Here is a 14,139-nt window from a genome sequence, read left to right on the forward strand (position 1 = left end):
ATTATGCAGGATTATGATGGGGATCAAAGAAAATAATAATCATAAGGAGCTTTGAAAAGACTAAATCACCATAGGAAGGAAGGCATCATTATTACCATTTTTTCCAGGGTTGTGAACAATTTCTATTAAGCAATGCAACATGACCACTGAAGAAGGTATGGCCTCCTCCAAGCAAAGCCCACTTTAAGTCTTGGTTTCTCAGGTGCTCATGATCCAAGTCCTGACTTCCCATATCTTTCCCAAGAGGGCCCACTAGCAAGCTGCTTTGGAAGGGGTTTCAGACAGGATATACTGGAAACTACTGAGCCCAAGTTCATCTACCCGAAGAGCAGTGGTAGCTGAGGTTGATCACTGGGACAATGACAAAATCCATTGGCAATGGCCAGTTTGAAGGTATCACAGTTGAAAACTCTGACCTTTGGTACCAAAACCTGTAGCAATCCCAAACAGAAAGAGAGTCGTCACACTCAATTCCCCTCTCTGTTCTAGTACAGCCATGTTCATCCCCACACCCACTGGGAATCAGTATACAGAAACACTTGCGACCTCATGGCCACAGCTGTCCTCTTCGTACACTGTACTTACTGTGTTCACCTGGACACCTCTACCTAGGCATCCCTTTAGAGTCAAGAAGTGGAATTAGGCACTAAGTGTCGCTGTTGGCAATTTCTCAATCTCTGCTCTAATAAAGTGAGGATAGGCATTTATTTCATGTCTCTTTAAACTGCTGGATAAAACACAAACATATTCAAGAAAACTCTTGATGTTTAGTGTTTCTTTGATAGGAAAGGAGAAGGGAAATGAACTTGCGGAAAAGGGAGGAGCAAGGGAGGAACAGGGGAAAGAAACGCTACTTACGCCGTTTGCAGCCGCATTTTTTTATTCTTTTGGGATCTGTGATGTCATCATGACAGGCCTTGCAGTAAAAAAATGCCCTGGAGAAAGAGAATGGAAAAACTGACACGTTTCATAATCCACCCAAATTAAATGAGTACCACATTTCTCCGCTGTGGTGCCAAATTAATGAAACACGCCAGCACTAATTTCCTTTAATCTTTTGAAAGGTTTAGATGTTTACAGACGGAAATGTTTGCTGCAAGACCATTTCTTTCAAACACAGGTCTCTGTGGTTTGAGTTAGGGCTTCTTTTAATAAACTTGCACATGAAAAGGAACTAGGGGAAAGGTTGCCGATAGGACACATTGTGTCTGCTTGCTTGTCTTTCATTTTTGAGCACAGCCTTCAGTGCTGCTCCTCAGAATACGTGGGCAAGCCACCTGGCCCTCGGTAGGGAAGTTACATACATCTCCAAATTCCTGGGTCTGGTTAACTAACCAGACTAACAGGGTACCAGGATGATGTTCCTCAGTCAAATAAAAGTATTCGCCCTGTCACTCTGAAAGCACCTGTTCATTTCAACCCAAGTGACAGAGGTTGAAGAAGAGATTTGAGAGGGAAAATTGAAAGCAATGAATCAAGGGGTTCATCTGTGAAATTCCTCTCAGTATTTCATCGCCCATATTTACAACAAAGCTGGCAGGACCAACTCTCGTATTCTCCAGCTTTGAGATCATGTAATAAATGAAAGTCTTTTTCTCACTGTGAAGCACAGTTCAGCTCACTCCTGGAATGGGGTGCGCAGAGGGTGTTATAGGGTTGGGGTGAGTAGAAGAAGACCCAGAGAAAGCAATCAATCAACAGGAAAAGTCCCTCATCTTATGTGTCAGTGTGTGATGACATGGCCATGTCAAAGATCTTCTGCATGACACAAAATCAGATCTTTCAAGCACTATTTAAAATGCTCAGGGCCTAGAAAAACAGCAGTGGGGCCTGTGTCCTTTCAGCACTGGGGAGGCGATACAATTCACTGGAATAGTGCCACAAGCTTCTGACTACAGGGACTAACCAAATCCCTGGCTTAGCCCCTTCACCACTCCCAACACGAGAGCAAATGCCAGGGATAAGGATGGTCTTTCCTTGACCGGGGCTGTAAGGAAATAAGACAATTCCTGGTTGTTTTATTCCTAGGTTCTTTTTTTATGTTTTTTCACATGAGTGGCATTTTTTGGAAGCCACTGTTAAGACTTTTGATCTGGAAGAGATCTGAGATCCTACAGCCAAAATTCCCGGGACTACGTGTCCTCATTTGTAAATGGAGGAGGTTGTTATAACCTGCCTAACGTCACCCTGTGCTGGAACTGGGCCAGCCCCAGGACTTCTAGATTCAAGCCCGATGCTCCTTCTACCCTAGTAACTCATCCACTATTTCTTTAAATGTCAGTTTTCATCTATTTTGCAATAAATAAAAAATTTAAAAAGGAGCTGATTGTTTACCCTCAGTGGCAATGTGGCCAAGAGCCCAATCAATAATAACCTGCCTTGAAAGGGGAAAAGCAGGAAAGGAGGAATTTTGCCCCCACTTCCTTTGCCCATTTTTTGCCCCCATTTGATGTTCCTACACATATTAGAAATAACAGCCATCATTTATAGAGCACAAACTATTGGCCAGGTGCTGTTCTAATAAGCATTTAGTAAGTATTAATATACTTTATCCTCAAACAAGCCTTTGGAAAAGGTATGATTATTACCTGTTTTACAGATAGAAAAACTGAGAAAAAGAGAGGTTAAGTGACCTGCCCAAGGTCACACAGCTGAGTGGCAGAACCAGGATTCAGATCCACACAGTTTAGTCCCAGTACCCAAAGGTTTAAACACATCACTACTAAAGAGATGATGAAATGATGAAGAGTCTTAATAGACTATTTAAAATATAAAAGTATAATTATTTCATGAATTAAAACTGAATTCTGAAAGTAGCCGGACAGGTAAAGTCAGTGAGTGGAATGGGGTGAGGGTAGGGGTCTGTGGTGACCTAGAGACATACAACCCAGCTGGAAAGGACAGAGTATGCAAGCTATAGCTGATTTTTGCCAAGTGGCACTACTTTGCAAGCGCCATTCCATCCCTCATCCATCTCTGCCGCTCTCATGCTCACCTGGCAAAGTCCCCACCTTACTGCACACCTGCACCTGAGCAGCTGAATGTTGCCAGGGAACAGAAACACACACACACAATTATGCTCACTGATATCACTTTAAATCCATGGCCATGGATTCCAGGAGCCTTTGTGCATTCCTCAGGATCTATACCACCCTGTCTCCTCCTCCCACCTCCACCCTCTCTGTTCTCCCCTCCACTTCCTCGCCCGCTTACCCACCCCTTCACAAGCAGCCTTCGGCTGGTGACCTTGCTACATATATCATCACAAAGACCAGACCTGTGTCCTGCAAGGTGGGCGTTTACGGTCTCCTTGTCCGCTGGTTTCTCGCTGTATTTGTCTAATGGGGCTTGCCAGCAGGAGCCCACAGGGTGAGAAGAGATGAAGCCCTCTCTGCCAGCTCACAAAGTAGTAGCAGCCACATTTCTTTACAGGACACAGCTCCTGTGAGGCTGCCTCTCCTATAGCATAACCTCTCTGTCTAGTTCTGACAGCCTTCTTCCCCTTGACTCTAGGGCTGAGAGCATCTCCCCGTCACAAGTTCTGGGGAGCTTGGCCATCCCCTGCCGGTTCTCCTTAACTGCCTGTCCACAGCTTTATAAACTGTCTTCATAGAGCTCTCCTTCATTTTCCCATTTAAGTGTGTCTTCTGTTCCTTGCTGGGACCCTCACTGACACAGCACCCAAACTTACACCTGCAGCCCTCCCCTTTGCCCAGAGCTCCAGAATCTTAGATCCAACTGCCTTCATGACATCTCCGTGTGTGTTTAGGACCTAAAACCTACTTAACACAGCCCCATTAGAATTCCGAAATTCCTTGCTCCCCTGACTTGCTGCTGCTCCCACTTTCTCCATCTCACTAACAGAGGGCCATCACCCACGCAGCTGTGGAAGGCTCAGTTCTAGGCTCCATTCTTGGTTCTTCTTGTTGCTCTCACTTCTTTTTTTTTTTTTTTTTTTTTTTTTTTTTTTTTTTTTTTCATTTTTCTGAAGCTGGAAACAGGGAGAGACAGTCAGACAGACTCCCGCATGCGCCCGACCGGGATCCACCCGGCATGCCCACCAGGGGCGGTGCTCTGCCCACCAGGGGGCGATGCTCTGCCCATCCTGGGTGTCGCTGTGTTGCGACCAGAGCCACTCTAGCGCCTGAGGCAGAGGCCACAGAGCCATCCCCAGCGCCCGGGCCATCTTTGCTCCAATGGAGCCTTGGCTGCAGGAGGGGAAGAGAGAGACAGAGAGGAAAGCGCGGCGGAGGGGTGGAGAAGCAAATGGGCGCTTCTCCTGTGTGCCCTGGCCGGGAATCGAACCCGGGTCTGCTCTCACTTCTTACGTGCAGCTCATCAGTGGATCCTATGAGCTCTCGGCATTAGTCTCTGAACTGGTCTTACTTCTCTCCACCCCACTCACTGGTCTGGCCCAAGCCGCCAGCTCTCACCAAGCCCATGCAGTAGTCTCCAAGTCTCCCAGCCTCTCCTCAACTATGTCTCATACTCTCTCATACTCGACAGTGCAGGTGAGAAGGCCTTTTAATACCGTAAGTCAGACCACATCACTGCCAGCACAAAACCACCCATGACCTCATTTTATGACAAATCCAACCTCTGTCTAAAGTATAATACTTTAGGAACTAGTCCTACTGCTAGTTCTCTAACCTCACCTCACCACTCTACTCCCTAGATACCCTTTTTTGTTTTCCTTTGGTTCCCTGAACACAGCAAACAGGTTCCTATCACGTCTCCTTTTCCCAGATGTCTACTGATGGATTCTCTCCCATCGCCTCTGTCGCTGCTCCGGTCACTCCCTCTGAGAAACCTGCACATATACCCTACCTAAATCAGTGATCCACCTGCATGAATGCTTTGCATCATGAATAAACACAATGCAATTCCCTCTTCGCCAGAAGGTGAGCCCCTGAGAGCAGGAACTCCTTTCATCATTCACTGCTCTTTCCCTGACACCTAACATGGTGTCCTAGAAAGTGAGTGACCTACAGATGTTTGATGACTGAATGACTGCTGCCCAGTAATGCTGGGTCTGCCAGTTTTGCAGGAGAAGACAGTAGTATGGATTTTTACATACAAGATTAAGACTTCTTTGTCTTAGAAAATACATATTTTTTAACTGTGACTCAAGAAAATCATGTCTGCAAGCCAAACTGAGTCAATGAGACTCTTACATTAAGAGTACTATGTTAAGGTGATTTAAAAAGCAAAATATTTAGTGGCAAGGAGTAAAGAACAAATCTCAAATGCTTCTCCCAAGGTGACTTTGTTAAGACTGAACTGGGGCCTTGGCTGGTGGCTCCGTGGATAGAGTGTCATCCTGGCATATAGACTTCCTGGGTTTGGTTCCTGGTCAGGGCACACAGGAGGAGCAACCATCTGATTCTGTCCCCTCTTCCTCTCTCCCTTCTCTTCCTCTTCCCCTCCCACAGCCAGGCTCTGTTGGAGCTCATCAACCCCAGGTGCTAAAAATAGCTCATTGCTCAAGCATTGGCCCATGATGGGTTGCCAGGTGGATCCTGGTCAGGGTGCATGTGGGAGTCTGCCTCACTATCTCCTCTCCTCTCACCTAAAAATAAAAAGACTGAGTTGGATGGTTTCACTCCTCTTTTCTCTCCTAAAACATTGCATCTGAAAGTTTCTATGAGCCAGAATCCGTTAACTCCTTTTGTTGCTTTTTTGCAGCAGAGGATGCAAACTCTATATGAGAGCCTCATAATCTACTTTTCCATTTTTGCAAAACTTGTTTAGTTTCATTCAAATCTCCAATGTCCTTTCTGTGGTTTTCTGCAGTCTTCATCTATTTGAAATCCCCTAACTGACAGCATTTGCTCTGACACATCGCACACCACAGAAAATTACAGGCTGGTGTCGGAGCTGATTGTGTCAGCATGTATTTGTGAATGCCATAAAGCACCGAAATGAGACACACTGCACTCCCTAATACAGGATGTAATTTGTTTTTCGGACTGCCTGGTATTTGTGACATTCATTAGTGAGAGATGCAATAGGAAACAGAATTATACAAATGGAAGCTTCACGTTAGATTTGCTACGTGGGAGGCTCTTGTGATCTGCTGTGCCGCTATGCTCCCAGTCTCTGCTTGCGGTGCTGAGACATTACTTCCAGCTCTTGTGTCTCAGTCTGGGCGTGAACCCAACCTTCTCTTCCAGAGGACCTGGGTGTGGGGGGTTCAGTCCCATTACCTCCACCCCAACTTTTCTCTCTCAGGTGAACCAAATTCTCAGGGTATTCCTAAAGAACAGTGAGGTCCTGTGAACAGGATAAAGAGGTTTTCTTCTCCTACTCCTAAATAATGGTCATTTTGCAAAAGTAAATTTAAGTAATTCTATAACTCAGTTTTACAGATGATGATGATTTTTTTTTTCTTTCCATCCTGTTTTTCTTTCTGAAAGCTTCTATGTCTGGTATAGCTAGACTGCAAGACTGGGTGACGAGGAAGATAACAATAAGTATCAGCTGTCAAGTATGAGAGTTCTGTGCTCGGGATGTCAGGCTCACCTCCTGGCAAATAATTAAGGATGCAAGACTTCCTGGTTTTAAATCCTGGCTTTAAACTAGCAGTGTGGCTTGGGGAAAGTTACTTAACCAATCTGTGCCTCAGTTTCCTCAGATGTAAAATAGAAACAGTAATGCCGCTTATCTCATAAGTTGTTGAGAGGACTGAAGGGCTCATTAATACCTGGAACTGGTTCTTAGGACAGTGCCTCCACATACTAAACTCTAGTATTATTACATCTGGTACAAATTGTGCAGTTTAGAAAAAGAGAGACAAGTTCCTATCCAGGCTCTGCTGTTCGCTCATGAGCTGCGTGGACTGGACAAATAATTTATCTCCATTTTACGATGAGGAAACCAAAAACTAAGAGTTTTAGAAGGCTTACCTTATAAGGTTATTTTGAGGAGTAGCAATAAAGAATGGGGACACCCAGCACAGGCCTGGCTTTGAGCAGGAACTCATTAATAAAGATAATAGGCTTAAATAAATTATAGACTTTTACAATTAATAATTTATCAAAAAAATTTAAGTAATGTCAGTGTTGAGCTAAGTGACTTGTCTAAAGTAATAATTTTTTCCTAGTCCATAAGATAAAATCAAATAATACAAATATTCCACGTTGTTCTCCACAGAACCCTGTGGCTCCCTAGGCTGCTGGAACGGATTTAAAGAGACTACCAGAGGTATTCTAAACCACTGAGGCCAATGGAGTCCTGGGCTATACCCTCAGGGGCTTAAGAATTGAACCTGACAACTTCAGCCACTTACCTAAAGGTCACAAACAGATATATAACCAGTTTAGTACTTCCTCTGAAACTAATCCAAACCTTTTGAAATTCCATTTGACACTTAAGGTAAAAAGAAAAAAAAAGTAAAAAAAAACAAAACCAATAGACCACACCTGATCAGTTCCAAGTAAATCGGCCTGAGTAATAATATTAAGTAAGGAGCAATAGACAAGGAGTCGGCTGTCCTGTGTTACGTTGTTCTGGGTCATGAAGCATCAGGAGGGCTTTGAACAGTCAATTCAGCTCTCCGGAACTTTTTTCTTCCTTGGGAAATGAAGGAGGGAGTAACTAGCCCCTCCTCATTCTTAAATATCATTACATTAATTCAAAGATGTAGAACTGATGATGTGAAGAGGAGTCTGTAAAGGCATTTGAAAGCACAATCATTTTTTCCTAAGACTTGGCACCATCTGATGCCCAAAGACATGTTAAGAAGTTTTGTGGTTAGGGCCCTGCACACACGGAGGTATATCCACCCAGTAGGTCAAGACGTCTATGGCTGGAATAGAAAGGAAGGCAGATGAAAACAGACCCTTACCTTTTCACTTCTTTGGCATCACTTGCGATGAAAAATCCTAAAGTACCTTCTTGTATCTTAAGGTGGTTTCCAGGATTAATTAATATACTGCTCAATGAACAAAAACAAACAAAGAAGACACATTTGTGAGGTCATGTTCCAAGTAAAACCTAAGGTCTACACTGTACCATTAATTGTATAGGGGGCCCACTAGGCTAATGCTTTCCCCAAAGATTTTGTCTAAAGCTTGAGGTCCATAGTCCCACACATTTAACTGGATAATGTCATCATAAAGTTCCACTGATCAATTCCCAGGCTGGCATACTCCCAGTTGCAAAAATCAAAGCAAATCTATGTTTGGGGGCCAGGCTTTTATAGTGGGGTTGCCATCATGGGCTTCTGATTTGAAACAAAATTCCCAATAAAGTACCTCTTTGGAAGTAGCTGTTGGGGGGTCAAGACTGTTTTTAGTCTAATAAAATTATTCCTCACACTAATTTTCCATTAGATGACAGATCATTAATGGGACCCCTATATGCATACAGAAACATACATGTATACATATCACATATCACTTCAGGTCAGGGAATGGTACAAGACATCCAAAACCAATGCAGAAGCAAACAGAACATCTGCATGACATTGATAAGGACATGGAAGTGGATTCCATGTGCAGTCTATGTAGAAAGAATTAGGTCTCCCAGAACAGTGAAAAAGAAAAATGCCAGCAATTGGAAACACTTAATGATTCCAGACTGCTGTTTACAATGTAAGGGAGTCTTTGAATAAGGTGCATGTCTAGCACATCCTGATTGGGGCAAATGGTAATTAGAAAACAAATGCAAATTGCCACTAAAAAAACTTCCCCAGCAGGGACGTGTGAACCTAAATATACACTGTCCTATTTCAAAGTGGCATAAATAGATTAGCTGACCAAGTTGTGTTTGGACTGACAGAAGAGATGAATGTATCCTAATCTAATAAATGGATGAAACAAACAAGTTTAATTTTCTGCAGATCAAAAGCAGAATCCAGGAACACTGTGCACAGAGGCTGGGATGGGCTGTGAGCTGAGTGGATATGGAATTTAGGGACTCTAAATGTAGCAATAGATACAACAGGGAGGGAGTCTTTGATCTGAAAATTGAGTGTTTCACATAATTGATGCTTGGGATCAGGCTAAAGGAAGTCCTTAACTGCCTAAAACAATCAAAATGGAGGATGGCAATTAACATTTAATCCTTTTCTGCTGGTAAAACCATTCCAGAAAAGTACTCTGACCCACAGAGCGATGTGTCTGTAGCAATACAGGAAGGTCCAGGATGAACTTTTGTTCTGTTGGGAGAATGAAGTAGATCATTATTGCAGAATAACTGACTGTAGTCACAAGAACATCCACTATTATCCATAATAAGGCCTGACAGAAGGAAACCAATCCTGTGTCATTGCTATTAACCCTAAATAATAGCAGGAGTCCATGAAGATTTGACTTCTGCCCTGGAACCACAGACAACCAGCAAGATTCCTCACAAAGCTGGAAGCAGCAGGCCACGTTGAAAGCACAGCTCACAAAGGCCAGCGCTGATCAGACTCCTCCTAATTACCCTCCACGAGCTTTCCATGCTCATCCAATGGCCCCCTGACTTTTCTTGAACATTAGGACGAAGGGTCCGAGTTTATATAGTTTAGATGGATTCCTTTTTCAAAGCCAGTTACATGCAATGTTGTAGAAAGGCAGCATTCTGGATCTTGCACACTCTCTTACTCCCATTTCTGCAGTTCTTACACACGCTGGCCCTGCAATCAGAAATTGGGTCCAAATTCCAGCATGGCCATTTAATAGCTGTCTGACTTTGGGAAAGTTACTGAACCTCCCTGGAACGTAATTTCCTCACCCACAAGATGGTGATGAAGAAAATCATAGACTTTCTTCAGAAGATTAAGGCAGATAAGGAGTTGATGTCTATTGGTTCTTGTTTCTTTTATTATTTATTTTTGCAAAAAAAAAAGCCAAAAGCGTATTTCATTCTCAAAGAACTTATCAGCTTTTCTTTAGCTGGTCCCATAAAATGGAATACAGAGCTTCTTATAGAACATCCTGGCCGTCAAGAGCTAAAGTTACCAGGTGAAGAACTGTATACTTTAGAAAAATGGACACAAACATAATGAAAAATTCTGGGTACTTTTGGATGCTAAAGGAGCTAATTTCTTAAAATTGGAAAATTCTACCTGTTGACATGGATTCATTTAAGAGTGTTAAAGGCCCTGGCTGGTTGGCTCAGTGGTAGAGCGGCGGCCTGGCATGTGGGAGTCCCGGGTTCGATTCCCGGCCAGGGCACACAGAAGAAGCGCCTATCTGCTTCTCCATCCCTCCCCCTCTCCTTCCTCTCTGTCTCTCTCTTCCCCTCCCCCAGCCAAGGCTCCATTGGAGCAAAGTTGGCCCAGGCACTGGGGATGGCTCCATGGCCTCTGACTCAGGTGCTAGAGTGGCTCTGGTCGCAACAGAGCGATGCCCCGGATGGGCAGAGCATCACCCCCTGGTGGGCGTGCCGGGTGGATCCCGATCGGGCACATGCGGGAGTCTGTCTGACTGCCTCCCCGTTTCCAGCTTCAGAAAAATACAAAACAAACAAACAAAAAAAGCTTCCCAAGTGAAAAACACAAAAATCCTCTCATGATTTCAGCAATGTGATTCAAAATGGGAAATTTGACACTCATCAATGTTTTGGTGCCACATGCACAAAACAAGCCTCGCACAGAACCTGCTTCTCCCGTTTTACAGCACGAGCTTTAGCAATTGCACACCAGTGATCGATCCCACTGTGTCATGGTGGTGATAGCAACGCTCCTACCAGTGAAAAGTCTTCTGTCATATCCACTGTTTTTTCTGAAAAGTGAAGAAGAACTAATCTACAGTAAAAACCTGGGATGGTCACTCCAGAAACTGCAGGTTGAGAACATGAATTATAGCCCTCAAGCTTGCTTTAGTCAAGATTGAGGGTGGAGAGGAAACCTTTGGTCCTGGATGTAAGGCATATCTGAGCTCAAATCTCCGTTTGGCTGCTGCTGGTGACTAAGCAGGCACACGAGTCAGGGCTATGGCTTTAGGCCCTGGCCTTCAGCATGTGGGTGCCGCTAAACCTGACTCTCCTCATCTGTAAAATGGAGTGAATGGTCACTAGCATACAGTGTGGCTAAGAGAATTAAAGTACATACTATGTGCTGAGTGACTGCTATGTAGTAGATTCTTAATATATGGTCACTATTAATAAAAAGCAAGGTAATTACAACAACAGCGTGAGAATAAATAATCTTTCAGAGCAACACAGCTCCCCATTTTGTCCTTGGTACTAGGAAACTACCCAGGAGGCACCCTACTGGCACTGAAAGACTGTTTTACTGACCACAGAATCAGAAAGATTTTATCCCTGCACAATATCTATAGATGGGCTAACCTGGACTGGCTTTTGGCTACACAGTGGATAGCTCTCTGTTCCTTAAACGTTATGGCTGATTGTGTAGACACGAGAAGGACCTCAAGGACACCAGTGGCCATGTGATTCCAGCGTGTCTGCTCATTCTCTTCTGGACAGAGCTGGAAGGCTTCAAATCATCTCTGTATGAAGCATGAGGCTGCATCATCTGCAGCGTTTCAAGTCAGGCTAAGGCACTCTCCTGGGTGGGAATGGAAAGAATGAGCCCAGCTCTCGAGAATAATGAAGGGATACAGAAAGATGTTCACTGGGCTGGATTCTGCTCGTATATTCAAGGGTTTGGCAAAGAAGCCTGTGAGCCTGATTCCAGGGTCCACTGCATACAATACTCCCTGTGTGTGGGTACAACATTTTAAAGACTCTTTGAGGAAATATATTACCCTTTTCGGTATTTTAGACATTAAGTCATCTATAGACATTCCAAATCTAGAAGTTTCAATAAAGTATTGATCCTCGTCTTTTTGAAAATATAAACAGATAAAGATCCTAGACAGAAGTAACTTTTTTGTTCCTGCAAAGGGCCTACTATCCTCAAACTATGTTATTGACCTCCTAATGGGAACATGCAAATCTTTCCAAAGATCTCTGATCACCTAAAATATCCAATGTTAAATCTGTTTGTTTTTCTGACTGCCAGAAGTCTCCCTCCCTGTGCATCACTTTAAATCGGTCTCTGGCTCCATTTTTTGTCTAATTCACTAGCTTATCAGACAGAGATGAACTTCAAGATGTGTCATGTGAAGAATCAAGAAAAATCTCTAAAAAAAATGTCCATATATCAATTAGCAGAATTCCAATAGGGACATCTTCTTGGCAGGGGTGGACTTTCCCTCATTTCAAAGAATGTATAAATTATCCTCTTTCATCTTTGACCTTATTAATTTCAACTGCAAACATTCAGTGACAGCTGGAGGCAAAGGGCTGGTGTGGTCCCTTCCCCAAGGGTTCTTGTTCTCTCTCACTCTTTTGCTCTCAGACTAGTTTTGTATCTAAACTTACTCTTTGGTTTCTTACCCACTATATGGAGCAAATATATTTTGTAGGGAACTCATAGTCGAGTAAAGGAGAGAAAAGCATGACCATATTTTATTTGCTTTTATAAGTTAGGATATCATAGCAGCCAACTTAGAGCCCTGCATGAAATAGGCACTTTTCAACTATTTGTTGAATGAGTGAAAACATAAGCTACTGGTCTCAGTTCTAAAAAGTGTTCCTTTCCCTCTCTACTATGGAGAACTGTGGTCGCAGCTGTTCTTTCAAAGACCAACCTGCTGCTCTTATCAGTCAGGCCGAGCAGGGGAGCAAACACACCTCTTCTGGGGGGTGGCAAATAAACTAACAATACCCCAGCAGGCAACGTCAAACTTTTTATAAAAACCGCCCACTTTTGCAGTGCTGGTCAACCTGGTCCCTACCGCCCACTAGTGGGCGGTTTCAGTTTTCATGGTGGGCAGTAGCAGAGCAACCAAATGGCACCGAGACTGGCCCACCATGAAAGCTGGACCACCCACTAGTGGGCGGTAGGAACCAGGTTGACCAGCACTGCAAAAGTGGGCGGTTTTTATAAAAAGTTTGATGAGGCCTACCCCAAATACATAAACAGCTAGCCACATGGGGAGCTGGAGCAACTGATTTCAATATTGAAAACACCATTCACTTAGAACTGATATGTCTTCCTGAACATAGAGCACACTCCTGTGCTATTGGCTAGCCGCCCTCAGTCCACCAGGGAATGTCCCCACCAGGGGAGCCAGGTCTCAGGCTGCAATGCAGTTCATTGTGTGTGTCTTGCTGAACTTCAGTCAGGGTGGAGATTTGGGGCTTGACAGGGCAAAATGATGCATTCCCTTTCTCTACCACTTATGCATAACAACTAGGAAAAATCTAGCTATTTCTTCTCCAATTATCATAAATTTTACTTGTTTGCTGCTTTTAGAGACAACCAGTTATTAGTTATTCAACTGATATAGACATTTTTAAAAAACTTTTATCCATTATGGACAAATATGACAGGTGTGTATCTCCCTGCTCAATTTTCTGGTAGGTGTAATGTACCATTCCCTGAGCAGTTAGTTACAAAAATTTCCCTTTCATGAAAACATGGTTTGTATTTGATAACATGGCAATGATATCTGTGTCTAGAAAGCTAATGGGACTTTATTACCTAGAGCAAGAGAATAATAACCATCTAGAACTTCAGTTCACGCTGTGCCCAGAGGTATCATGCCACTGAGAGTGCTGAAAGTAGCTTCTTTGACCAGAAGGTCATAGGCAATTGCAATTGCATAGGATGTTGTTGAACCAATTGGTTCCCATCTCAGGGAGTACAAATGCCCTGTACTTTAGGGGCTGTGTGAGGGCACAGCCTACAAAAACCCCAATCTCAAATCTTGCTGCCTTTCTGGAACTTCTTGTTTCTTCTGGGCATTAATATATACGCTGCTGTAGTCCCACACAACTAGACACACACACTTTTCACAGTGTGTATTCCATGCTTCAGCATATTTGAGCCGAGTTCACGTACACAGAAACAGAATAGTAAGGGTTGCTCCCAGTTGCTCAGACTCAAAAGATGCCACTGTGGTCCACCAATGATATGTTTATTCTGCTTCCATCTCAATATTTTAGCAATGGTATTTTTAAAATAGATTTTGCATATGAGGAAAAGAGTAACCACATGAGATGGAGAAGAAATAGTTCATTTGGAAAGGACAGTGCTGGATTTTTGGTTCTGGGAACAAGCCAAGTCACTTTCTGGGACACTTCAAGACAAGTCATGCCTATATCACAGCATGCTTTCACCACACAATAAAAGGACTC

At 43.6% G+C, this 14,139-nt stretch overlaps 1 protein-coding gene across 17 annotated transcripts in view; it reads right to left on the minus strand.

The window, feature by feature from the left end:
• Positions 1-14,139, minus strand: part of KCNMA1 (potassium calcium-activated channel subfamily M alpha 1) — an 804,436-nt gene that overhangs the window by 145,171 nt on the left and 645,126 nt on the right. For 15 of the 17 annotated variants that reach the window (XM_066349726.1, XM_066349728.1, XM_066349714.1 and 12 more), the window contains exons 17-18: positions 7,847-7,933; positions 859-935 (exon numbers count right to left, since the gene is read on the minus strand). In XM_066349726.1, coding sequence (XP_066205823.1) covers positions 859-935; positions 7,847-7,933 — 164 coding nt within the window. Of the gene's footprint in view, positions 1-849; positions 936-7,846; positions 7,934-14,139 lie in introns of all 17 variants that reach the window. The other 2 variants (XM_066349723.1, XM_066349724.1) reach the window with 1 other exon arrangement.

This window comes from Saccopteryx leptura, chromosome 9 (assembly GCF_036850995.1).
Source record: "Saccopteryx leptura isolate mSacLep1 chromosome 9, mSacLep1_pri_phased_curated, whole genome shotgun sequence".
NCBI lineage: Eukaryota > Metazoa > Chordata > Mammalia > Chiroptera > Emballonuridae > Saccopteryx > Saccopteryx leptura.